This window comes from Ascaphus truei, chromosome 4 (assembly GCF_040206685.1).
Source record: "Ascaphus truei isolate aAscTru1 chromosome 4, aAscTru1.hap1, whole genome shotgun sequence".
Lineage (NCBI taxonomy): Eukaryota > Metazoa > Chordata > Amphibia > Anura > Ascaphidae > Ascaphus > Ascaphus truei.
The window spans coordinates 4,255,613-4,281,914 of record NC_134486.1 but is presented as its reverse complement, the minus strand read 5'-3'; the positions used below and the strand labels follow the sequence as shown (position 1 = coordinate 4,281,914).

The 26,302-nt window shown below is 48.5% G+C and overlaps 1 protein-coding gene across 1 annotated transcript in view; it reads right to left on the bottom strand.

Moving 5' to 3' along the window:
* MEIKIN (meiotic kinetochore factor) overlaps positions 1-26,302 on the bottom strand; it is a 115,624-nt gene that overhangs the window by 82,270 nt on the left and 7,052 nt on the right. The window contains exons 4-6 of the mRNA XM_075594704.1: positions 10,982-11,040; positions 7,988-8,082; positions 3,505-3,618 (exon numbers count right to left, since the gene is read on the bottom strand). Of these exons, the coding sequence (XP_075450819.1) occupies positions 3,505-3,618; positions 7,988-8,082; positions 10,982-11,040 (268 nt within the window). The remainder of the gene's footprint in view (positions 1-3,504; positions 3,619-7,987; positions 8,083-10,981; positions 11,041-26,302) is intronic.

Genomic DNA, 26,302 nt, shown 5'->3' with positions numbered 1-26,302 from the left:
CTGAGGGGTGCTGATCTCAAACACCTTCAGGAGGAGACAGGAATAAACTGGAGAAAGGGCTCCAATCCCAGCAGGACTGAGGGTTCTCTTCCTCCATCCACTCTCATTCAAGTCACAGAGATATCTAGAATGAGAGTGGAAGGATGGTCTTTGGCCGTGGCAAGCCCGAGCTTCCCACAAACAGGGGAGGTATGTAACAGGGCAGTAATCCCTGTTCAAGTAATGTGCCTTTAATCTAGCAGTGTGGTGGTTAACTGCTGGTAGTCAATTAATAAACACCACCTGCCTGATTCAGATTGCTTACAAAAGCCTGTCTGTTGAGACAGGAAGTGACTCCTTAGCTCACTTGTGAGCTCAACTTTGGAGACAGAGCAGGGGTTCTTGAGTCTCCCAGGAGAGACTGACCAAGAGAACACAGATCTCTGGAGCTGACCTGTCTTGAGCTTTGCCAGAAGACACAGCATAGCTGATTTCAAGACACCGGGGAAACTTCTAAACCTGAATGCTGACACACTCTGAGGGAAGGGAGCTGAACCAGGAACTGAGAAGATTTTCCCTCCAAGGAACAGATAAGACTTTCATTCTTAAGAGACTTCTTATATCTGCTTATTTCATGCTATATGTTTGGGGCTGGGAGACATGCTTAATTAAGGGAGTTGTGAATTGCATGGTATTTCACTAGAACCACTCCCAAGTGAATAGAAGCTTTGTTTCCCCCTTGTTTGGATGGTTTCCTAATGTTAAGGAAAAGGCACAATAAAGCCTCGTTATAATTTCACCTTATAAAGTCTCCAAGTGTGTACCTCTGTGAACGTCCGTCTACAGTGATGATGGGGAGGAGCGATGATAATGAGGAGGGGGAGAGATGATGATGAGGGAGAGAGATGATGATGATGAGTGGGAGATATGATTATGATAGGGAGGAGAGATGATGAGGAGGAATGATGAGAGAGAGGATCAGGGAGAGGATGGGGGAGGGAGAAAAAAATTGCAGCCAGTATTAATATTAATGGGGCCCTGAATTTTTTTTGCCGGGGGACCTGCGCATGTTTAGCTACACCCTGTTCTATATAGGGAGCAAAACGGATAACAGTCACTACATTATACCAAGTAGTATATGTTATTTAATACATATTATTCCAAGTACAATAATTACCCCGGTCACAGGAGGTAAAGGGAAAATATATGTGAGAAATGTAAAGAAATATACCAAAGACTGTAGCAATTCTAACTAAAATAAAGTACAATTTAATCCTTAGGTTAAGTACACAGTACATATGCTGTCAAATCGCTTCCCACTGCTGGGAAAGAGTTCAGCTCAATTTAAATAAATGTTGCTGAAACTGCCTTCAGCACAAGGAAACGCCTCAGCACAGGGAAACGCCTTCAAAGCAAATAAACCATGGCCTCAGTCTGTTCTATTTTACAACAAGCTCTGGACATGAAACTTCTATTGGATATGACCTGTAAGAAGCATTGCGGCTATCTGAGAGATCAGGGATGGCATACTGCCAGTGGGGAAGTAGCCTTCAGGTATTACAAGTGGCTACTCCATGTTATACTTGGTAATTACAATTACAAACCTACATGCATCTAATGGTTTACATTTCGGCATTTGCAACTTTAAAAATAAAATCAGACAGGAGTCATTATTTTTCAATATTAAAAAAGCCGGGAGGGTGAATAACCATTGTGTTTGGTCTACCATAATTAAAACCCTTTCCCACGTACCACACAGGTAAACAGGATAGAAGTGACTAGGACTGTGACGGTAGGATAGCCGACATCCCAAAACTGAAATGACACCCAGCTAGCTACCCCTAAATCCATGTAACTTGGCCCCCTATGTAAGGCTTATTTCAGCCAAATGTATTTAATATCTGGGGGAAAACAGGGAATGTATAATGCACTATGTATGCGAGAATGTATTCCAAAGCACCTTATTCCCTGTTAATGCAATCCCCAGGTCTAGTTGAGCAAGCAATATGAGGTAAAGTGTTTTGTGATCTATGTGTAAGCACTGTGATGTGACTTTGGAGTCAGCCCTGTAAAGTGTTAATTGGATTATGTGACTGTATGTGCTCATTTCTAAGATAGCAGACTTGTAATGTGATTTGCATGTAAGTTGCATTTCTTGTAGGGGACTCTGTGATTTAACCAGCTGACGTTCCTGCAGATAAATGTGTATTGAGACAATGGTTGGGAGCGTGGAAGTGTTACAGACATTTGGTGAGTGAGAAAGAGTGGACAATCAGGTTTGCTCTGATTGACCAACAGTCCCCGTCCCATGTTAAAGGATAGCCACCAAGGGGTATATAAGGAACACTGCTGGTCAGAGCAGGAGTTTGTTATCCCACAGGGAGAGAGACACTCTGGGAAGGAGTGTGGAGATTCCCTCAGAGGACTATCTGAGAGACAGAGAGACATTCTGTGAAGGAGTTTGGATCTTTACAGTGACCAGCTGGAGATACATGTCAGTGGCTCTGCTGTGTGCAGGTCTCTGATATCCTGGACGAGAAGCGGACAGGGCAAGCCTTGAAGCAGGCCCCTGCACCTAGCGAGGCTAGTCTACTTCCCAGGCCTCCAGTTGGTATTGTATCTTCTGTACATCTTTGTTTTGTCTGCTAGCGTGGCAGAATTAACGGTTTGAAGGGTAAGGCCTCGGGCATGGTGCTTTGGGCCGCGCTGATCAGCGCTCCTGCTCTGTCTCGCATGCTCAAACTGGCAGAAGAGGCAGTGAGCGCGCTTTGGGGGCGGTGCATAGGCAGGCCGGAGGTGTGTCGGGAGGCGGGCGGGAGGCAGGGCTAGTCCCTCGTTCCCATTGGATGTGAGCGGTCACGTGACCGCTCCTCCGCTTCCCTGAGCGGCAAATTTTAAATTTGCCTGTCTCTCCAAAATACCTGAGCCTCCGCACGCCTCCGCACGCATGCGGAAGTGGCTGCTAAAGCCGCGCTGATGACAGATACAGGGGGTAAGTGCATCTGCTCAGCGCGGCTCAGCAAGGCTCATCTTACTTTGTCCCAGGCCTAATGCTGCACTCCCCAAGGGGGAAACAATGCTATAAATACCGCTCTGCGAGGTACTCCCAATATCATGTACAGTATGAAAGGGAAAAACCCGGGCACTGCGGATTTCTGCGTAGAACATTTATTAGCCAATAGTTGACATTTCGGCCTCAAGGGCCTTTCTGAAAAGCAAATGGCGCACACGTATGAGGCCGAAACGCCAGCTATTGGCTAATACATGTTCTATGCAGAAGTCCGCAGAGCCCGGGTTTCTTCCTTTCATACATGCCAGAATTAACCCCATTTTATTTAACGGCCTTGTCCTGCCTGGTGCTGGTGATCCCGGGGGTTTCGGTGTAAAAGTGCAGGTCTCCCGTGACGAGGACAAACTGTTACTTGAGTTTTAGCGAGGTTTCACACTGTGAGGGTCCAATTGTGTAACATTCTTGGCCGTTGCTGTGCCTTTGTCCCGTTTTGAGCGGTCAGTAATATTGCTTACACTGTTGGCACCAGCATGAGTACTGGCAGGGACCTGCGTGGCTGCCGGGCTGCAGAAATTCACTCGTTTCTTGCATTTATACCTTTGGCTAGGTGTGCGTTTGCCTCCAAGTAACTGTAGAAACAAATATAAAATGTACATAATTAGAAGCAGATTAAAACATGAAGAAGTGTGATTTTTGCGTACCCATTGAGGTAGGCGATGTATGAGACCTAGTGGGAACCTTAAAGGGGCTTTGCCTCTTGCCAATTTTTTCTAAAATAAATGCAGCCGTTCCTTGCCTTTAAGCAGGCAATGTAATTACGGGATCTATACTACCGATTGATCTTTCCTCCCATGATCGATCGGTGACGATTCTGCTTCCTGGGGATCATTAAAGAGGGCATAAAGTGTGTGAGTTAAGCTGCACTTAAATGGCCAAACAACTGCGTCTTATAAGTGCTTGTAGGATTCACTGGTAATAACCCAATCCAGAAGCAGGGTTTACGGTAACCCTGATTGATTCAAGTTAAACTCCTTTTCTAGCAACTTTGTTTAACTTATTCAACGGTTTGTTAAAATATGTTTATCACGTACGGGACACCTGTGAGTGTCACGGTCAGACCAGCTTATTACCACTTTTAATTACCGGGATCATTGATTGAGCAAGCAGAGAGATAAAAAATAAATTGCGTTTATTCACCTAATGAACGCACACAACTACGTTACACAAAAATACAGTAAAAAGACACACTTACTTTGGAAAACTGGGATAACAAAACAAATCTTTCCTAATTGCAAACACACAGCAAAATATTCCAGGCCACTTCTCCAGTGGGACTGAATCTCAGGTGTATCCCACAAGATGGAACTGATGAAACTCTTAGATGGATCTCTTAGAACTGAAGAATCTGACCTGTGTCAGAGCTTTTCAAACCTCTGGTGTCCAGGTCCCAGAAAACCTGCAGCCTGCACCCCCACGGTGCGAGGCTCCACAGCGGCTGGCTGTTTAGCAAAGGGTGTTAGGTTGCCTTGTGTCATGGATAAGTGGTTTGCGGTTTAGCTTTAGCTGAAGTGCTTATCTGTCGAAATGTATCTACCGGTCTCGTTAGCCACTTAACTTGAAGGGGGAAAGTATATTGGCGTGGGAACTGGGTTAAACCGCAGACCACATCACAGCCCGTCCAATTAAGTGGCTAGCTTGCGCTAGGTGTGAGCTAGCAATCTAATTTTTGGAGTGCAGATAGGTAAAAAGAGAAACCATACAGATACATACAGTATAAGGTTTATAATAGTTGCATAAGCAGAACATACTTTTATAAAAAACTGTCTTGTACTGGTGTTTTTAAATGTAAAGACAGGAAACTTTTTCTGTCAGCTCGGGAATAAATCCTTTAACATGCAAATATGTTAAGGGTGAATGAGCTGAGGGATTTCTCATCTCCGTACTTCCAGGGCACACTGCAGACTTGGTGCCTCAGTGTCAATGGGAAGTCCGGAGTTGAAAAGCCTCAGAGATCCTAGGTGTTAGGATGGCCGGGATATTGTAATGGCCAGATACCGGTGAGGAGTATGGGCACTTCACACTTGGTAGCTAAACCCCAGATTTACTGTCGCCAGGTAAGGGGTTGGACCCGGTATGCTAAGTAGAGACACCCCGTGGAGGGAAAGAACGCGGTGCACAGCCGTGCGGACAAATTGAAGGCTGGTCAGATGACTGGAAAAAACTTTATTGTAACAAAAGTGGAGCTAGCAGGTACTTTGACGCGTTTCAGCCGATTGGCCTTTGTCAAAGATACTTTATGATCCAGCAATCCATATACCTCTAGAGCACCTTATTGGTTCACTTAGGTGTACCTGTTCTTCAATCACGGTATGCTAAGTAGCCTAGGTGTCAAGTTAACACATGCTTTGTGCAAACCGGGAGGCAACTTCTGCCCTTTCTGCAAACTACTGGAAAGTCTGGGATTGGTGGGAAAAGTTATTCCCACGAGAGAATTGGGTGTAGATGTTAAGTATAGGGCCCTTGACCCTATAAGAATGCCTGCAGCCCAGTCCCAGTGAGTTCCATCTGAAGATTTCATCGGATTCACCAAGTGCCAGCATCAGCGGTTCCGGAGTGTGAGGGGTTAATTATATCGTAACCAAGGATCGTGCCCCTCTTCTGGAATTCGTTAGAGCTAAGGGTTCCCGAACGAACCCTGTAAGGACTGAACGAACTTTTTCCTTTTGGCAAAGATATAGGGGTGGCAACTTGTGCCCCTAGCCAGGAACTGTTACACGGATCAATTCGCACACCCACTTGCATGCGTGCAGGGGTGTACAGAGACTTTGTTTTGTTCCAATGACCGTTTATTTCGTTCCCTCATCCCAGTAAGTCTTTTATTAAGTGTAAATTGTGAAGATTTGTGTGTCTATCTGAAAATAAATAAATTACAATTTATTTTACTCATCTTGTGTGCTCAGTGCAGAATCCCGGTATTAATGTGTATATAAGACCTGGTCTCCCGTGACATATACACGCTGGTCCCGTGACATATACACGCTGTCACGGGAGACTAGGGTTATTAACACCTTTTCCTCCCGGGATCATTTGATTGAACAAGACAAAGCAGTAAAATAAATTGTAATTTATTCCAGCATATGACACACACAAAGTAACACAATTTACACTGAAAACACACTTACTGGGAACGGGACTAATAATAATAATAATTCTTCCTTAAAACGAAATGTTAACAAACGACCTCTGCAGGAGCCCTTTCCAATGACCGGGAAGTACTCATGAAAGTCCTGGAACGCAATTTGGCGTGCAATGCCAGCCGTGACCGCTACGTTCTCAAAAAGCGGGACTTACAAAATTTCTTGAGTCAAAATCTCTGAAGCCGGCTCGCGTCTATTCCTTACAGAGCATCTTTGAATTTGCTGCTGATGGTTTGGCGCTTGAATCTGAGGTCCTGATTGGCTGCAAGGTTTCTTATAGGTTTTAGAGTCCCACTCAGGTTTTAGAGTCCCACTCAGAAACACCTACAACCAATCAGCGCGTGTGAACTCTCCTGCCAGCCAATCACCGATTTGCCGGTATTCTGAAGCCGGGTGGGCACCGATTTGGATTCTAAGGGGCATGCGCCAACCTGGCACCTCTGCCACTTAGCATATCGAGCCCACCCGCTGCCCAGGCTCCTCAGAGTCTGAGGCTGGGCAAATGGTGGCCGGATAGCCCTTTGTTAGCCCAGGACGGAGGTTCTCATGTATAACTGCAGTATTCCTCCTGTTATAACACCTTGGCATCCCTGAGGCTTTCAACTCCGGGTCCCGAGCAGACTCAGTGGCGTCCAGCTTGGTAGCCATCTGGTCTCTCGGAACCACGGACTTGGAATCCCACAGTCACATATATATACCGTCACAAGCATTTACATTTATTAAATAAAACATTTAATAAAATACACTTTGCTTATGTGTCTTGTGCTTTAACGGGTATAAGTCTTCTGGTCCGGTGTCAGGGATAGAATAAGAATGTGTTCCCTACTCTCGCCAGCCTTATTCCTGGCACACTGCACAACCCTGACTTTACTGTACCCACACAAATTAAAAACCCTCACAGCTTTCTAACATAGCTGGAGCACCCCCTGAACCCCTATACCAGGTTCAGAGTGACTGGGCATGGTCTGGGCATCCCACCTTATACTGGGGACCCCGGGACCGTTCTGGGGATACCTTGATCCCCCATAACCGCTTTACTTTTCCAATTTGTGCTGAAGCAGGGAACCCTGGCGGTGAGTCGTATGAACGTTTGCCGGAGCACTGTGCTTCAATGTGCCCGAGAATCTCACCTGATTCCCGGGTACATCTTTGGGGTATCCCATAACTCGGGAACCCCGATACATAGCAACAATCTGATTGAGAGAGGGTATTGCAGAGAAACGTCAAACTCACAGCCTCGCGAGCTCCGCTGCCCAGCACCCCCGAAAAGGCAAAACCCACCCTCAAACTCACAGCCTCGCGAGCTCCGCTGCCCAGCACCCCCGAAATGGCAAAACCCACCCTCAAACTCACAGCCTCGCGAGCTCCGCTGCCCAGCACCCCCGAAAAGGCAAAACCCACCCTCAAACTCACAGCCTCGCGAGCTCCGCTGCCCAGCACCCCCGAAAAGGCAAAACACAGAAAATACTGAATTGTCGCATCATTTCTACGCAGTCTCAGTGATGCATACACGACAGCTGGGTCCAAGAGCTGACGCTCCGTAAAACCTTTACACACGGATCAGGGGTAACCAAGTGGGCTTAACCTTTATTATTGAGCCTGGTTAACCCCTCACCGTCATACACGCTTCCTCCTGAAAGTACTGTTTCATTTTATTCCTGAAAGGCCAGAGAAATACGATTTGCCTGGTAAGCCGCGGCATATAACAGCACACATACCGCATGAAACAGCCCTGGAAATGACAGGTATTGTACATGTCGCCGTACACGCAGATTCACGCTGTGATCACACGGGAGCTTACCTTTTTCTCTGGTCTGGCATGACATGTGGAGCTGGACTTCTCATTGCCTTTGGGGGTTTTTTCTTTCTGGATTTCAATTTTACACACCGCTTTTCCTGCATTTCAACAGATGTTATTAAATGAGTACAACGTTTTAAACTTAACTGCAAAAATACGCTAAGTAAATGGTTTCGTAGTGATGCATTGCTTGTGCCTTATGGAAATAGCACACTCTTATGGACACTGTCCGGCAGAAAATGTTTGGCTATTCAAAGCAGTGTGTGTCTGTATTCTGACTGGTGTTAGCACATCCCCCCCCAGTATGTGTCCATATGCTGACTGGTGTTAGCACATCCCCCCCCAGTATGTGTCCATATTCTGACTGGTGTTAGCACATCCCCCCCCAGTATGTGTCCGTATTCTGACTGGTGTTAGCACATCCCCCCCCAGTATGTGTCCATATTCTGACTGGTGTTAGCACATCCCCCCCAGTATGAGTCCATATTCTGACTGGTGTTAGCACATCCCCCCCAGTATGTGTCCATATTCTGACTGGTGTTAGCACATCCCCCCCCAGTATGTGTCCGTATTCTAACTGGTGTTAGCACATCCCCCCCAGTATGAGTCCATATTCTGACTGGTGTTAGCACATCCCCCCCCCCCCCAGTATGTGTCCGTATTCTGACTGGTGTTAGCACATCCCCCCCCCCCCCCCAGTATGTGTTCGTATTCTGACTGGTGTTAGCACATCCCCCCAGTATGTGTCTATATACTGACTGGTGTTAGCACATCCCCCCCCCCCCCAGTATGTGTCCGTATTCTGACTGGTGTTAGCACATCCCCCCCCAGTATGTGTCCATATTCTGACTGGTGTTAGCACATCCCCCCCCAGTATGTGTCCGTATTCTGACTGGTGTTAGCACCCCCCCCCCCCCCCCCAGTATGTGTCCATATTCTGACTGGTGTTAGCACATCCCCCCCCCAGTATGTGTCCATATTCTGACTGGTGTTAGCACATCCCCCCCCCCCCCCAGTATGTGTCCGTATTCTGACTGATGTTAGCACATCCCCCCCCAGTATGTGTCCATATTCTGACTGGTGTTAGCACATCCCCCCCAGTATGTGTCCGTATTCTGACTGGTGTTAGCACATCCCCCCCCAGTATGTGTCCGTATTCTAACTGGTGTTAGCACATCCCCCCCCCCCCCCAGTATGAGTCCATATTCTGACTGGTGATAGCACATCCCCCCCAGTATGTGTCCGTATTCTGACTGGTGTTAGCACATCCCCCCCCAGTATGTGTCTGTATACTGACTGGTGTTAGCACATCCCCCCCCAGTATGTGTCCGTATTCTGACTGGTGTTAGCACATCCCCCCCCCCCAGTATGTGTCTATATTCTGACTGGTGTTAGCACCCCCCCCCAGTATGTGTCCGTATTCTGACTGGTGTTAGCACATCCCCCCCCCCCCAGTATGTGTCTGTATACTGACTGGTGTTAGCACATCCCCCCCCCCCAGTATGTGTCCGTATTCTGACTGGTGTTAGCACATCCCCCCCCCCCCCCCCCGTATGTGTCCGTATTCTGACTGGTGTTAGCACATCCCCCCCCCCCCGTATGTGTCCATATTCTGACTGGTGTTAGCACATCCCCCCCCCCCCCCCCAGTATGTGTCTGTATACTGACTGGTGTTAGCACATCCCCCCCAGTATGTGTCCGTATTCTGACTGGTGTTAGCACATCCCCCCCCCCAGTATGTGTCCGTATTCTGACTGGTGTTAGCACATCCCCCCCCCCAGTATGTGTCCATATTCTGACTGGTGTTAGCACATCCCCCCCCCCCCCCCCCAGTATGTGTCCGTATTCTGACTGATGTTAGCACATCCCCCCCCAGTATGTGTCCATATTCTGACTGGTGTTAGCACATCCCCCCCAGTATGTGTCCGTATTCTGACTGGTGTTAGCACATCCCCCCCCAGTATGTGTCCGTATTCTAACTGGTGTTAGCACATCCCCCCCCCCCCCCCAGTATGAGTCCATATTCTGACTGGTGATAGCACATCCCCCCCAGTATGTGTCCGTATTCTGACTGGTGTTAGCACATCCCCCCCCAGTATGTGTCTGTATACTGACTGGTGTTAGCACATCCCCCCCCAGTATGTGTCCGTATTCTGACTGGTGTTAGCACATCCCCCCCCCCCAGTATGTGTCTATATTCTGACTGGTGTTAGCACCCCCCCCCAGTATGTGTCCGTATTCTGACTGGTGTTAGCACATCCCCCCCCCCCAGTATGTGTCTGTATACTGACTGGTGTTAGCACATCCCCCCCAGTATGTGTCCGTATTCTGACTGGTGTTAGCACATCCCCCCCCCCCAGTATGTGTCCGTATTCTGACTGGTGTTAGCACATCCCCCCCCCCCAGTATGTGTCCGTATTCTGACTGGTGTTAGCACATCCCCCCCCCCCCCCCCAGTATGTGTCCGTATTCTGACTGGTGTTAGCACATCCCCCCCCCCCCGTATGTGTCCATATTCTGACTGGTGTTAGCACATCCCCCTTTACATACGGGAGTGATTGGAATACCTGTAAAAACCTTTAACACTTAATTAGCAAAGTACAGTACTACAAAGTTCGGGTGCCCATGAGCTCGCTCCCTTGTAATAAACACTGGCCTAGATGTAGTCCAATGTCTTAAAGCCACATTTTGGGAATGTCTTTGCTGCTGGTTTACAGAATCAGAGGGTTATCGGGAACAGAAACGAGATTCCTGGATCCAGGGACAATGTGCATTTAACCTCCACTAAATGATGCCACAAATTTCACACACGGGAAAAGCTACTGTGGAGCTTTCACCAAACTAAATTCCACTGCAAAGCCCCCACACGCGGACTTTAACAAGCGCTTATTGCTAACGGCACGCAGTGAATGACGACAGCGTGTATCAGTAAACAGAAAACTGTAACATGTATATACAATACAGGGACTCTAAATTCAGCAGACATGGAAGTTTTACCTGCCACTATGGTGGATACACGGCGCTTCTCAGGAGACTCGTTCAGCAGAATCATTTGACTAAAAAAACAGATATTTTGGGCATATAATTATTCCCATCCAGCCTGGACGGGTGATCAGAGTTCTCTGTAATACTGGTTGAGAAAACATGACATTGTCATTACCAAACCACAATATGCTCAGGACAATCTGGTGCCAAAATACTAATAATGAGAAACATGATCACAAGTATAAGGAGGTGACATACTGTACCTGGGCTCTCACACAGGACAATGTCACACAAGTATAAGGAGGTAACATACTGTACCTGGGCTCTCACACAGGACAATGTCACACACGTATAAGGAGGTAACATACTGTATCTGGGCTCTCACACAGGACAATGTCACACACGTATAAGGAGGTAACATACTGTATCTGGGCTCTCACACAGGACAATGTCACACACCTATAAGGAGGTAACATACTGTATCTGGGCTCTCACACAGGACAATGTCACACACGTATAAGGAGGTGACATACTGTACCTGGGCTCTCACACAGGACAATGTCACACACGTATAAGGAGGTAACATATTGTACCTGGGCTCTCACACAGGACAATGTCACACACGTATAAGGAGGTAACATACTGTATCTGGGCTCTCACACAGGACAATGTCACACACCTATAAGGAGGTAACATACTGTATCTGGGCTCTCACACAGGACAATGTCACACACGTATAAGGAGGTGACATACTGTACCTGGGCTCTCACACAGGACAATGTCACACACGTATAAGGAGGTAACATATTGTACCTGGGCTCTCACACAGGACAATGTCACACACGTATAAGGAGGTGACATACTGTACCTGGGCTCTCACACAGGACAATGTCACACACGTATAAGGAGGTGACATACTGTACCTGGGCTCTCACACAGGACAATGTCACACACGTATAAGGAGGTGACATACTGTACCTGGGCTCTCACACAGGACAATGTCACACACGTATAAGGAGGTAACATACTGTATCCGGGCTCTCACACAGGACAATGTCACACACGTATAAGGAGGTGACATACTGTACCTGGGCTCTCACACAGGACAATGTCACACAAGTATAAGGAGGTGACATACTGTATCCGGGCTCTCACACAGGACAATGTCACACACGTATAAGGAGGTGACATACTGTACCTGGGCTCTCACACAGGACAATGTCACACACGTATAAGGAGGTAACATATTGTACCTGGGCTCTCACACAGGACAATGTCACACACGTATAAGGAGGTAACATACTGTACCTGGGCTCTCACACAGGACAATGTCACACACGTATAAGGAGGTGACATACTGTACCTGGGCTCTCACACAGGACAATGTCACACACGTATAAGGAGGTGACATACTGTATCCGGGCTCTCACACAGGACAATGTCACACACGTATAAGGAGGTGACATACTGTACCTGGGCTCTCACACAGGACAATGTCACACAAGTATAAGGAGGTGACATACTGTATCCGGGCTCTCACACAGGACAATGTCACACACGTATAAGGAGGTAACATACTGTACCCGGGCTCTCACACAGGACAATGTCACACACGTATAAGGATGTGACATACTGTATCCGGGCTCTCACACAGGACAATGTCACACACGTATAAGGAGGTAACATATTGTACCTGGGCTCTCACACAGGACAATGTCACACACGTATAAGGAGGTAACATACTGTATCCGGGCTCTCACACAGGACAATGTCACACACGTATAAGGAGGTAACATATTGTACCTGGGCTCTCACACAGGACAATGCACACACGTATAAGGAGGTAACATACTGTACCTGGGCTCTCACACAGGACAATGTCACACACATATAAGGAGGTAACATACTGTACCTGGGCTCTCACACAGGACAATGTCACACACATATAAGGAGGTAACATACTGTACCTGGGCTCTCACACAGGACAATGTCACACACATATAAGGAGGTAACATACTGTACCTGGGCTCTCACACAGGACAATGTCACACACGTATAAGGAGGTGACATACTGTACCTGGGCTCTCACACAGGACAATGTCACACACGTATAAGGAGGTGACATACTGTATCCGGGCTCTCACACAGGACAATGTCACACACGTATAAGGAGGTGACATACTGTACCTGGGCTCTCACACAGGACAATGTCACACACGTATAAGGAGGTAACATATTGTACCTGGGCTCTCACACAGGACAATGTCACACACGTATAAGGAGGTAACATACTGTACCTGGGCTCTCACACAGGACAATGTCACACACGTATAAGGAGGTGACATACTGTACCTGGGCTCTCACACAGGACAATGTCACACACGTATAAGGAGGTGACATACTGTATCCGGGCTCTCACACAGGACAATGTCACACACGTATAAGGAGGTGACATACTGTACCTGGGCTCTCACACAGGACAATGTCACACAAGTATAAGGAGGTGACATACTGTACCTGGGCTCTCACACAGGACAATGTCACACAAGTATAAGGAGGTGACATACTGTATCCGGGCTCTCACACAGGGACAATGTCACACACGTATAAGGAGGTAACATACTGTACCTGGGCTCTCACACAGGACAATGTCACACACGTATAAGGAGGTAACATACTGTATCCGGGCTCTCACACAGGACAATGTCACACACGTATAAGGAGGTAACATACTGTATCCGGGCTCTCACACAGGACAATGTCACACACGTATAAGGAGGTAACATACTGTACCTGGGCTCTCACACAGGACAATGTCACACACGTATAAGGAGGTGATATACTGTACCTGGGCTCTCACTCAGGACAATGTCACACACGTATAAGGAGGTGACATACTGTACCTGGGCTCTCACACAGGACAATGTCACACACGTATAAGGAGGTGACATACTGTATCCGGGCTCTCACACAAGACAATGTCACACACGTATAAGGAGGTGACATACTGTACCTGGGCTCTCACACAGGACAATGTCACACACGTATAATGAGGTGACATACTGTACCTGGGCTCTCACACAGGACAATGTCACACACGTATAAGGAGGTGACATACTGTACCTGGGCTCTCACACAGGACAATGTCACACACGTATAAGGAGGTAACATACTGTACCTGGGCTCTCACACAGGACAATGTCACACACGTATAAGGAGGTGACATACTGTACCTGGGCTCTCACACAGGACAATGTCACACACGTATAAGGAGGTGACATACTGTACCTGGGCTCTCACACAGGACAATGTCACACACGTATAAGGAGGTGACATACTGTACCTGGGCTCTCACACAGGACAATGTCACACACGTATAAGGAGGTAACATACTGTATCCGGGCTCTCACACAGGACAATGTCACACACGTATAAGGAGGTAACATACTGTATCCGGGCTCTCACACAGGACAATGTCACACACGTATAAGGAGGTAACATACTGTATCCGGGCTCTCACACAGGACAATGTCACACACGTATAAGGAGGTAACATACTGTACCGGGCTCTCACACAGGACAATGTCACACACGTATAAGGAGGTAACATACTGTACCTGGGCTCTCACACAGGACAATGTCACACACGTATAAGGAGGTGACATACTGTACCTGGGCTCTCAGACAGGACAATGTCACACACGTATAAGGAGGTAACATACTGTACCTGGGCTCTCACACAGGACAATGTCACACACGTATAAGGAGGTAACATACTGTACCTGGGCTAACACACAGGACAATGGAATCCTTTACTTCAAAGGAAGATGTTGCTTTATTAAAGAACTTGGTGGCAAAAAAAGCACCAAATTGATGTAGAAACTTCCCTTAGGTGCAGTGTGTGTTAAAGGAGCCAACGCAAACCTTACAAAATATCACTTTATCAATGTTAACCTCTCTTCAAATCAACATTGATATAAGAAAACCTCATGAAATTCAGCACTATTGGTGAGTAGCGGCTGTAGTAAGGAGAGCTTTGCCTGTGTGGGAGAGAACGGTCAGTACTATTGGTGAGTAGCGACTGTAGTAAGGAGAGCTTCGCCTACGTGGGAGAGACCGGTCAGTACTATTGGTGAGTAGCGGCTCTAGTAAGGAGAGCTTTGCCTGCATGGGAGAGACAGTTCAGTACTACTGGTGAGTAGCGACTTTAGGAAGGAGATCTCCGCCTACGTGGGAGAGACCGGTCAGTACTATTGGTGAGTAGCAGTTGTAGTAAGGAGAGCTTTGCCTGCATGGGAGAGACAGTTCAGTACTATAGTGAGTAGCGGCTGTAGTAAGGAGAGCTTTGCCTGCGTGGGAGAGACAGTTCAGTACTACTGGTGAGTAGCGGCTGTAGTAAGGAGAGCTTTGCCTGCGTGGAAGACAGTTCAGTACTATTGGTGAGTAGCGGCTGTAGTAAGGAGAGCTTCGCCTGCGTGGGAGAGACAGTTCAGTACTACTGGTGAGTAGCGGCTGTAGTAAGGAGAGCTTTGCCTGCGTGGAAGACAGTTCAGTACTATTGGTGAGTAGCGGCTATAGTAAGGAGAGCTTCGCCTGCGTGGGAGAGACAGTTCAGTACTACTGGTGAGTAGCGGCTGTAGTAAGGAGAGCTTTGCTGCGTGGAAGACAGTTCAGTACTATTGGTGAGTAGCGGCTATAGTAAGGAGAGCTTCGCCTGCGTGGGAGAGACAGGTCAGTACTATTGGTGAGTAGCGGCTGTAGTAAAGAGAGCTTCGTCTGCGTGGGAGACAGTTCAGTACAATTGGTGAGTAGCGGTTGTAGTAAGGAGAGCTTCGCCTGCGTGGGAGAGACCGATCAGAACTATTGGCGAGTAGCGGTTGTAGTAAGGAGAGCTTTGCCTGCGTGGGAGAGACCGGTCAGAACTATTGGCGAGTAGCGGTTGTAGTAAGGAGAGCTTTGCCTGCGTGGGAGAGACCGGTCAGAACTATTGGCGAGTAGCGGTTGTAGTAAGGAGAGCTCCGCCTGCGTGGGAGAGACCGGTCAGAACTATTGGCGAGTAGCGGTTGTAGTAAGGAGAGCTTCGCCTGCGTGGGAGAGACCGATCAGAACTATTGGCGAGTAGCGGTTGTAGTAAGGAGAGCTTTGCCTGCGTGGGAGAGACCGGTCAGAACTATTGGCGAGTAGCGGTTGTAGTAAGGAGAGCTCCGCCTGCGTGGGAGAGACCGGTCAGAACTATTGGCGAGTAGCAGTTGTAGTAAGGAGAGCTTCGCCTGCGTGGGAGAGACCGATCAGAACTATTGGCGAGTAGCAGTTGTAGTAAGGAGAGCTTCGCCTGTGTGGGAGAGACCGGTCGTCAGTACTATTGGCGAGTAGCGGTTGTAGTAAGCAGAGCTTTGCCTGCGTGGGAGAGACCGGTCAGTACTGTTGGCGAGTAGCAGTTGTTGTAAGGAGAGGTTTGCCTGCTTGGAAGAGACAGATATGACTCCTGACGAAGCTCCGCGTTACAGCGAAACGCGTAGTCTTACAGCCAACATGTGACTAAGTTAGCAGAGAGAGGAAACGGAGAGAAGCCACTCCTATTGCTGACGGCAACGACCGGAAGAGACGCGGACGCATGTGACTGACCCGAGAGGAGCGGTGAGATCTCGACTCACCCTACCCCCTGGAAATTACCTTAAAATCTGTCTTTATGCCCCAAAGATTGTATTTCATTACACGTGGATTTCCTGACATCACAAGTACAGAACAGCCACGGATTTTGGATCTACTGCACACTCTTTTACTCAAGACAACAAACGGTAAGCTATTCAGATCACACTATGATCCCATGCTTGCTAACCTGCATATTTCAACCCCCCACCCCTTTACAACTTATTTACTGCAGTCTCTCCCAAAACTGACTGCACAATACACTGAAACCCTGAACTGACTCTAGCATTGCAATACAGCTACACATTTGACAAGGAACAGGCACACACCTGCTGTTAGTCTGCTCACACTCACTCTGCTCACAACAGCTCCTTGCAGCACTGCCTACCTCTGGCATCATGAACCTGCTCTGTATTTTAACTTTATTATTTCTCCTGGCCTCATGGAGATGTTACTCCCTCTATCCCACTACAAACTCCTCCATCCTGGCCCACACCCAACATCACCATACACCCTGGACTACTCAAAAGCCTTGCACTATCTACTGAATGTTGGTGGAGAACTCTAAAACCAGCACACCAACTACTGCTCACTCTAATGGAAAACACCACAAATTTACAACTTGCAAACAACTACCCAAATTTCTACTCATACTATTACTCTCTTTAGCAGGTGATATTGAAACTAACCCAGGTCCTCCCATTTCAGCTCTGTCCCATGCCCCTGAGAATTCCACCTTTAAATTCCAAAAAGGGCTATCTGTCGCCCATATAAACATCCGGAGCCTGCTGCCCAAACTGGATGAACTAAGGGCATGGTGCCTTATGCATAAACACAAAGCCATTGTTCTTACAGAAACATAGCTATCCCCTAAAACCCCTGATGCAAATATCGCCATTCAGGGATACTCCATTTTTAGGAGAGATAGGTCAAAGAGAGGAGGAGGGGTGTTATTTTATATTGCAGACACCTTACAATTTACACTGTTAAATTGCCCACCAAGTCCACCCTCTTTTGAAATTCTAGTTGGCAAAATCTGCCTCCCCTTTTCTAAGCCCATCTTGCTTGCTGGCATCTACCGCCCCCCTAAAGCCCCTCTACAATCCTTGACTGATATCACCCAATTTCTTGGCTCCATTTCCGCTCTGAATGAGAAGAGTGAGCTGCTAGTTCTAGGGGATTTCAACTTCAATTGGCTTGACCCTAAAAACCACAAAATCCAGATACAACTCAAGTCACTTAATCTATCACAACTCATTTACCAACCCACACGGATAAACCTGAAATCGCACAACCATTCCTTGCTAGACTGGATTCTCTCCTCAAACCCCAGCAGAATCCAATCCTCTGGCATCCTTCCTGATATTTTCAGTGACCATGCAATAGTGTACTGTGTAAGGAAAATTAAACCGCCCCATTCAAGCCCTAAAGTTCTCCTCACTAGAACATTTAAAAACTTTAACCCACAACAGTTTCTGGATGACCTTACCAACTGCCCATGGCACAGAATCGATTTAATTCCCGACCCCGATTCTGCGCTCGACTATTTCCAATCCGAGTTCTTAAAACTCTGCGATACCCATGCTCCACTACGCAAAATAAGGGTACGGGGGGCCCACCTTCCATGGGTTACACCTGACCTTATAGCACTCTACCAGTTCAGGGATGCCTTGTGGAAAAGCTACAAAGTAACTGGCACTACCAAGAATCTCAATCACTACAGATGCATGCGGAACATGTGCACAAGGCAAACAAGGCATGTACAGTAAAAGCACAATATTACTCTGACAATCTCCTCCAGAACACATCAAACCCAGCTAACTTCTGGAAGGTTATCAACAATATATTCCAGCCTCCTAACCATCAACAACCAAGTAATATCACTAAGGGGGATATTACTCTGACAAACCCCACTGACATTGCAAATGCATTCAATGATTACTTTGTGGGGTGTGCCACTAACTTATTAGCGAAACGCAGCACAAACCCCAAACATGAATCTCATCCTGGGAGTATCCCTACAGTCCCACCCCCTCCCAACACTGCCCACAATTTTCAATTTAGCCCAGTATCTGAAGAGGAGATTACACAAGCGCTCCTCAAACTAAAACTAAGCAGCCAATGTGGACCCGACTTACTACAATCTAGGTTCCTACGACTTGGTGCCCCAGCCATTGCCAAACCAATTGCGTCCATAGTCAACTCTATCCTGTCTGCAGGCCATATCCCTAAGACCTGGAAAACTGCCAGAGTTGTCCCAATCTTCAAAAGTGGGGACAAAAACACTGTCTCAAACTACAGGCCAATCTCACTTCTCCCAATTCTATCCAAAGTCATGGAAAAATGTGTCCACTCCCAATTAAGCGATTTCTACACCAAGACAAATTTCCCTAGCCAATTCCAGTCTCGGTTTCGTCCCAAACACTCCACCGTAACTACCCTGCTAAAAGTTTGCAATGAAATCCAGTGTGGAATGGAACGGGGACAACTCACTGGTGCAATATTCCTAGATTTTGGAAAGGCTTTTGACACAGTTGATCATGTTACCCTGCTTAACAAACTCCAGAGCTCTGGAATAGGGAAACATGCTTTAAACTGGTTTCAGTCCTACCTATCAGGAAGATCCCAACATGTGTCCATCTCAGGCTCTAACGCCAACCCCTTGGATATCACCTGTGGCGTCCCGCAAGGCTCTGTTCTGGGGCCCCTACTCTTCTCAGTGTTCATTAATGATCTTCCCACAGCTTGTAAGGAAGCCTCAATACACATGTATGCAGATGACACAATCCTATATGCACACAGCCATAGCCTCTCTGACCTTCAACACATACTTCAGTCTGACTTTTTGAGACCCGAAAACTGGATTTCCCAAAACAAACTGTTTATAAACACTGACAAGACTGTAACAATGGTATTTGGGACCAAGACTAAATTTGTAAAGCTTCCAGTGACTGAGCTCCTGATTAGAACCAACGCTAACACCACCCTAACACCTGTCACTAGTTTTAAATACCTGGGCTTATGGTTTGACTCCCACTTAACATTCGGGATGCACATTGATACCCTGACAACCAAGACCTATGCCAAACTAGGGGTACTTTACAGAAACAAATCCTCCCTAAGTCTCCTGGTCAGAAAGCGTATTGAAACACAAGGAGGGGAAAAGGGGAAGTGGAGGGGGAAGGAATACCCTCGCTACTGCTTGCTGGATGTGGCTATGTGGAGGTGCTACTATCAGGGGTAATGTCAAATAGAAAAAACAGAGAGAGGTAGAACCCCAAGGAGAGCACTCTACCAATGTGTAGCCAAAATGTATCAGAACCTAGTAAGGTGGGTGAGTAATGAATTAATTAAAACCAGAAACTTTAATTGAGTCTTAACTCTAAATATAAAATAATATGGGGAACACTATAGGTCAAGTAATATACTAATGATAGCCAGTGTACAGTGAATTAATATTAAAAATGAGCAAAGCAGACCACAATAACCTCTGTACTGTAAACCCAGAGTCTGGGATATGGCCGCACGATAACACTAGTGGTGTAGAGTAGATCCAAAGGATGGTTATAGGTCAAAACAGGTAACGGTAAGTGTCTAGTTTGTACTATGTCGTATGGCATAAATCAGCATGTCGATATCAACGCTGACTGTAGCAGTATACAGGTATAGCTGGTTACTTGTACAGGTTAGTGGTATTGTACCTATATCAGTAACACAGCACACAGAGTCAGTTATCTGTGTAAATAATGCCAAAAGCCGTGCCTGTTGGTGGTGGATCTCTATGTACAAAAGCCACTTGATGTTAGTATGGTGCGTGAGTATTGTACACACAAGTTAGTGGTATTGTACCTATATCGCTAGCACAGCCCACAGAGTCAGTTATCTGTGTAAACAATGCCAAAAAGCCGTGCCTGTTTATGGTGGTTCTCTGTAAGTATAAGCCACCTGGTGTTAGTGCGGTGCGTGAGTGTTGTACACACACATACACGTAGCAGTATACAGGTATAGCTGGTTACTTGTACAGGTTGGTGGTATTGTACCTATATCAGTAACACAGCACACAGAGTCAGTTTATCTGTGTAATTAATGCCAAAAGCCATGCCTGTTGGTGGTGGATCTCTATGTACAAAAACCACTGATGTTAGTATGGTACGTAAGTATTGTACACACAAGTTAGTGGTATTGTGCCTATATCGGTAACACAGCCCACAGAGTCAGTTATCTGTGTAAACAATGCCAAAAGCCGTGCCTGTTCATGGTGGTTCTCTATATGTATAAGCCACTTGGTGTTAGTGCGGTGCGTGAGTGTTGTACACACACATACACACCATATCAGTGTCAGTATTACTCTAAAACAGTGCACAAGTAGTGCCTGTTAACATGGATTGTGGTAGATTCGCGAGATTCATACACTCACACACATGTCAGAGAATATATTGACTGAATCAGTATTAATCTAAAACAGTGCACAAGTAGTGCCTGTTAACATGGAGTGGAATCACGCAATGCTTTGCTCATAATACACCAGACATACCTCCTATGTGGGGGGCTGGGCGCCTTTTGGCAGCATGCCAGGAGCTCTCTAGTATCAGCCTCGGTGCGTCTGGTGATAGCTAAAAGTTAAGTTGATACCATCGGTAGCACAGCCATGCAGCTGAAGCTACTGGGTGCAGGAGGCGCTCCGACCGCCAGCGCATATCCCGCCCCTTTGACGCGATGACGTCATAACCTGCCTTGGCGGGATATGCGCTGGCGGTCGGAGCGCCTCCTGCACCCAGTAGCTTCAGCTGCATGGCTGTGCTACCGATGGTATCAACTTAACTTTTAGCTATCACCAGACGCACCGAGGCTGATACTAGAGAGCTCCTGGCATGCTGCCAAAAGGCGCCCAGCCCCCCACATAGGAGGTATGTCTGTAGGGTGACCAGATTTTGAAAATGAAAAACCGGGACACATTTTTTATATATATATATATATATATATATATATATATATATATATATATATATATATATATATATATATATATATAACAGTTTATTTATTGTAGTACACTTATACTTTACTACCATTAGAGAGAGAGAGAGTGTGTGTGTGTGTGTGTGTGTGTGTGTGTGTGTGTGTACACCTCAATAATCGAACAAAAAAAAAAACCCAGATGTGAATGATTCTGAACCCATTAACCAGTGTCAGGATGCCCCCTCTTCACAATTTCTAAAAGCAGCAATCCCGCCCGGGATCTTACCTGATCCGCAGTCCCTCAAGGTACTATTCTAGAGGGGAGGTGTTCCTTACCTGTCTTCCGATGTCTCCCGCGTGAAATTTGAGTCAGATCTGGAAGAAAGCAGAGTAGGTTACTTCGGTGTAGGTATACGGCAGTTAAGATAAGACAGAGGGTGAGGGAGACAGGGAGGGAGGGCGAGGGAGGGAGACAGGGATGGAGGGAGACAGGGATGGAGGGAGACAGGGAGGGAGGGCAAGGGAGGGAGACAGGGATGGAGGGAGACATGGAGGGAGGGCGAGGGAGGGAGACAGGGATGGAGGGAGGGCGAGGGAGGGAGACAGGGAGGGAGACAGGGCGAGGGAGGGAGACAGGGATGGAGGGAGACAGGGATGGAGGGAGACAGGGATGGAGGGAGACAGGGAGGGAGGGAGGCAGGGAGGGAGGGAGACAGGGAGGGAGGGAGGGAGACAGGGAGGGAGAGGGAGGGAGACAGGAAGGGAGGGCGATGGAGTGAGACAGACAGGGAGGGAGACAAGGCGAGGGAGGGAGACAGGGCGAGGGAGGGAGACAGGGAGACAGGGCGAGGGAGGGAGACAGGGAGGGAGGGCGAGGGAGGGAGACAGGGAGGGAGGGCGAGGGAGGGAGACAGGGAGGGAGGGCGAGGGAGGGAGACAGGGCGAGGGAGGGAGACAGGGCGAGGGAGGGAGACAGGGCGAGGGAGGGAGACAGGGCGAGGGAGGGAGACAGGGCGAGGGAGGGAGACAGGGCGAGGGAGGGAGACAGGGCGAGGGAGGGAGACAGGGAGGGAGGGAGGGAGACAGGGAGGGAGGGAGGGAGGGAGGGTGAGACAGGGAGGGTGAGACAGGGAGGGTGAGAGGGTGAGACAGGGAGGGTGACACAGGGAGGGTGAGGGAGTGTGAGACAGGGAGGGTGAGGGAGGGTGAGACAGGGAGGGTGAGGGAGGGTGAGACAGGGAGGGTGAGACAGGGAGGGTGAGACAGGGAGGGTGAGACAGGGAGGGAGAGACAGGGAGGGTGAGGGAGGGAGGGAGGGTGAGACAGGGAGGGAGGGAGGGTGAGACAGGGAGGGAGGGAGGGTGAGACAGGGAGGGAGGGAGGGAGGGAGGGTGAGACAGGGAGACAGGGAGGGTGAGACAGGGAGACAGGGAGGGTGAGACAGGGAGACAGGGAGGGTGAGACAGGGAGGGTGAGACAGGGAGACAGGGAGGGTGAGACAGGGAGAGGGAGACAGGGAGACAGAGACAGGGTGGGAGACAGGGAGACGGAGACAGGGTGGGAGACAGGGAGAGGGAGACAGGGTGGGAGACAGGGTGGGAGACAGGGTGGGAGACAGGGTGGGAGACAGGGTGGGAGACAGGGTGGGAGACAGGGTGGGAGGGAGACAGGGTGGGAGGGAGACAGGATGGGAGGGAAGGAGGGAGACAGGGTGGGGGAGAGGGAGGGAAAGAGAGGGAGGGAGAGAGACACACACCCACTGACACACACACTGATGCACACCCCCCCCCCACTGATACACACACACACTGATACTGATACACACACACACACACACACTGATACTGATACACACACACACACACACTGATACTGATACACACACACACACACTGATACTGATACACCCCCCCCACTGATACACACCCCCCCCCCACTAATACACACACACAACCCCACTGATACACACACACACCTCCACTGATACACACACCCCCACACTGATACACACCTCCCCCACACTGATACACACACACACACACCCCCCCCACTGATACACACACACACACACCCACTGATACACACACACCCCCACTGATACACACACACACCCCCACTGATACACACACACACACACACACACACCCACACACACCCACTGATACACACAAACACACACACACACACACACTGATACACCCACACACCCACCCACTGATACACACACACACACTGATACACACACACACACACACACACACTGATACACACACACACACTGATACACACACACACCCACTGATACACACACACCCACTGATACACACACACCCACTGATACACACACACCCACTGATACACACACAGTGATACACACACACACACTGATACACACACACACTGATACACACACACACTGATACACACACACACACACACTGATACACACACACACACACTGATACACACACACACACACTGATACACACACACACACACTGATACACACACACACCCACTGATACACACCCACCCACTGATACACACACACCCACTGATACACACACACCCACTGATACACACACACCCACTGATACACACACACCCACTGATACACACCCACCCACTGATACACACACACACACTGATACACACACAACACACCCCCACTGATACACATACATACACCCACTGATACACACACACCCACTGATACACACACACATACACACACACACTGATACACACACACATACACACACACATACACATACACTGATACACATACACATACACACTGATACACACTGATACACATACACATACACACACACACTGATACATATACACACACTGATACACATACACACACACACACACACATACACACACTGATACACATACACATACACACTGATACACACTGATACACACTGATACACATACACATACACACACACACTGATACATATACACACTGATACACATACACACTCACACTGATGCACACACTGATGCACACACTGATACACCCCGCCTCCCCCTGCACCGCCCGCCAGCCCTTGCACCGCCCGCGACCGCGCAGCAACCACTGCCCGCCCCCGAGCCCATCTCCCACACCAAGGGGACGGGGGGAAGTGAGCGCCGGGGGACAAAGCTGGGAGCGCCGGGTGGGCAAAGCTGGGAGCGCCGGGGGGGCAACGGTGGGAGCGCCGGGGGGCAATGGTGGGGGCGCCTGGGGGGCAACGGTGGGAGCGCAGGGGGGGCAACGGTGGGAGCGCCGGGGGAGGCAACGGGGGGGGCAATGCTGGGAGCGCCGGGGGGGACAATGCTGGGAGCGCCGGGGGGGGCAATGCTGGGAGCGCCGGGGGGGGGCAATGCTGGGAGCGCCGGGGGGGGGGGGGGCAATGCTGGGAGCGCCAGGAGGGGCAATGCTGGGAGCGCCGGGGGGGGGGGGGGGGGGCAAAGGTACAATGTGGTACAAAGGCAGGCGCACCCCCGCTACCACCTCCTATTACCCCCCCCCTGGCTGGGACCCGGGACCCGGGACAGAAGGGGGAAACTCACGCGCACAGAGGAAGCCGGGAAGACACGTGTGCTCTGCACAAAGCGGAAGTCCCGCCCCCGGCTTCCTCTGACCTGCCTGCAACCAATCCCCTGCGGGCCGGCCGGCATTCTAAGTCCCGCCCCCGGCATTCTCCATCATTCAGTCCCCCCGGCAGCATTCTCACGCAAACATAAAAAATACTTACCGCCGCTGCACCGCAATATCGGGACCAGGGAAAAAAACCGGGACAAAAATCGGGACAGGCTTAAACCGGTACAGGCCTCAAAAAACCGGGACTGTACCGGTTAAACCGGTACGAATGGTCACCCTATATGTCTGGTGTGTTATGAGCAAAGCATTGCGTGATTCCACTCCATGTTAACAGGCACTACTTGTGCACTGTTTTAGATTAATACTGATTCAGTCAATATATTCTCTGACATGTGTGTGAGTGTATGAATCTCGCGAATCTACCACAATCCATGTTAACAGGCACTACTTGTGCACTGTTTTAGAGTAATACTGACACTGATATGGTGTGTATGTGTGTGTACAACACTCACGCACCGCACTAACACCAAGTGGCTTATACATATAGAGAACCACCATGAACAGGCACGGCTTTTGGCATTGTTTACACAGATAACTGACTCTGTGGGCTGTGTTACCGATATAGGCACAATACCACTAACTTGTGTGTACAATACTTACGTACCATACTAACATCAGTGGTTTTTGTACATAGAGATCCACCACCAACAGGCATGGCTTTTGGCATTAATTACACAGATAAACTGACTCTGTGTGCTGTGTTACTGATATAGGTACAATACCACCAACCTGTACAAGTAACCAGCTATACCTGTATACTGCTACGTGTATGTGTGTGTACAACACTCACGCACCGCACTAACACCAGGTGGCTTATACTTACAGAGAACCACCATAAACAGGCACGGCTTTTTGGCATTGTTTACACAGATAACTGACTCTGTGGGCTGTGTTACCGATATAGGCACAATACCACTAACTTGTGTGTACAATACTTACGTACCATACTAACATCAGTGGTTTTTGTACATAGAGATCCACCACCAACAGGCATGGCTTTTGGCATTAATTACACAGATAAACTGACTCTGTGTGCTGTGTTACTGATATAGGTACAATACCACCAA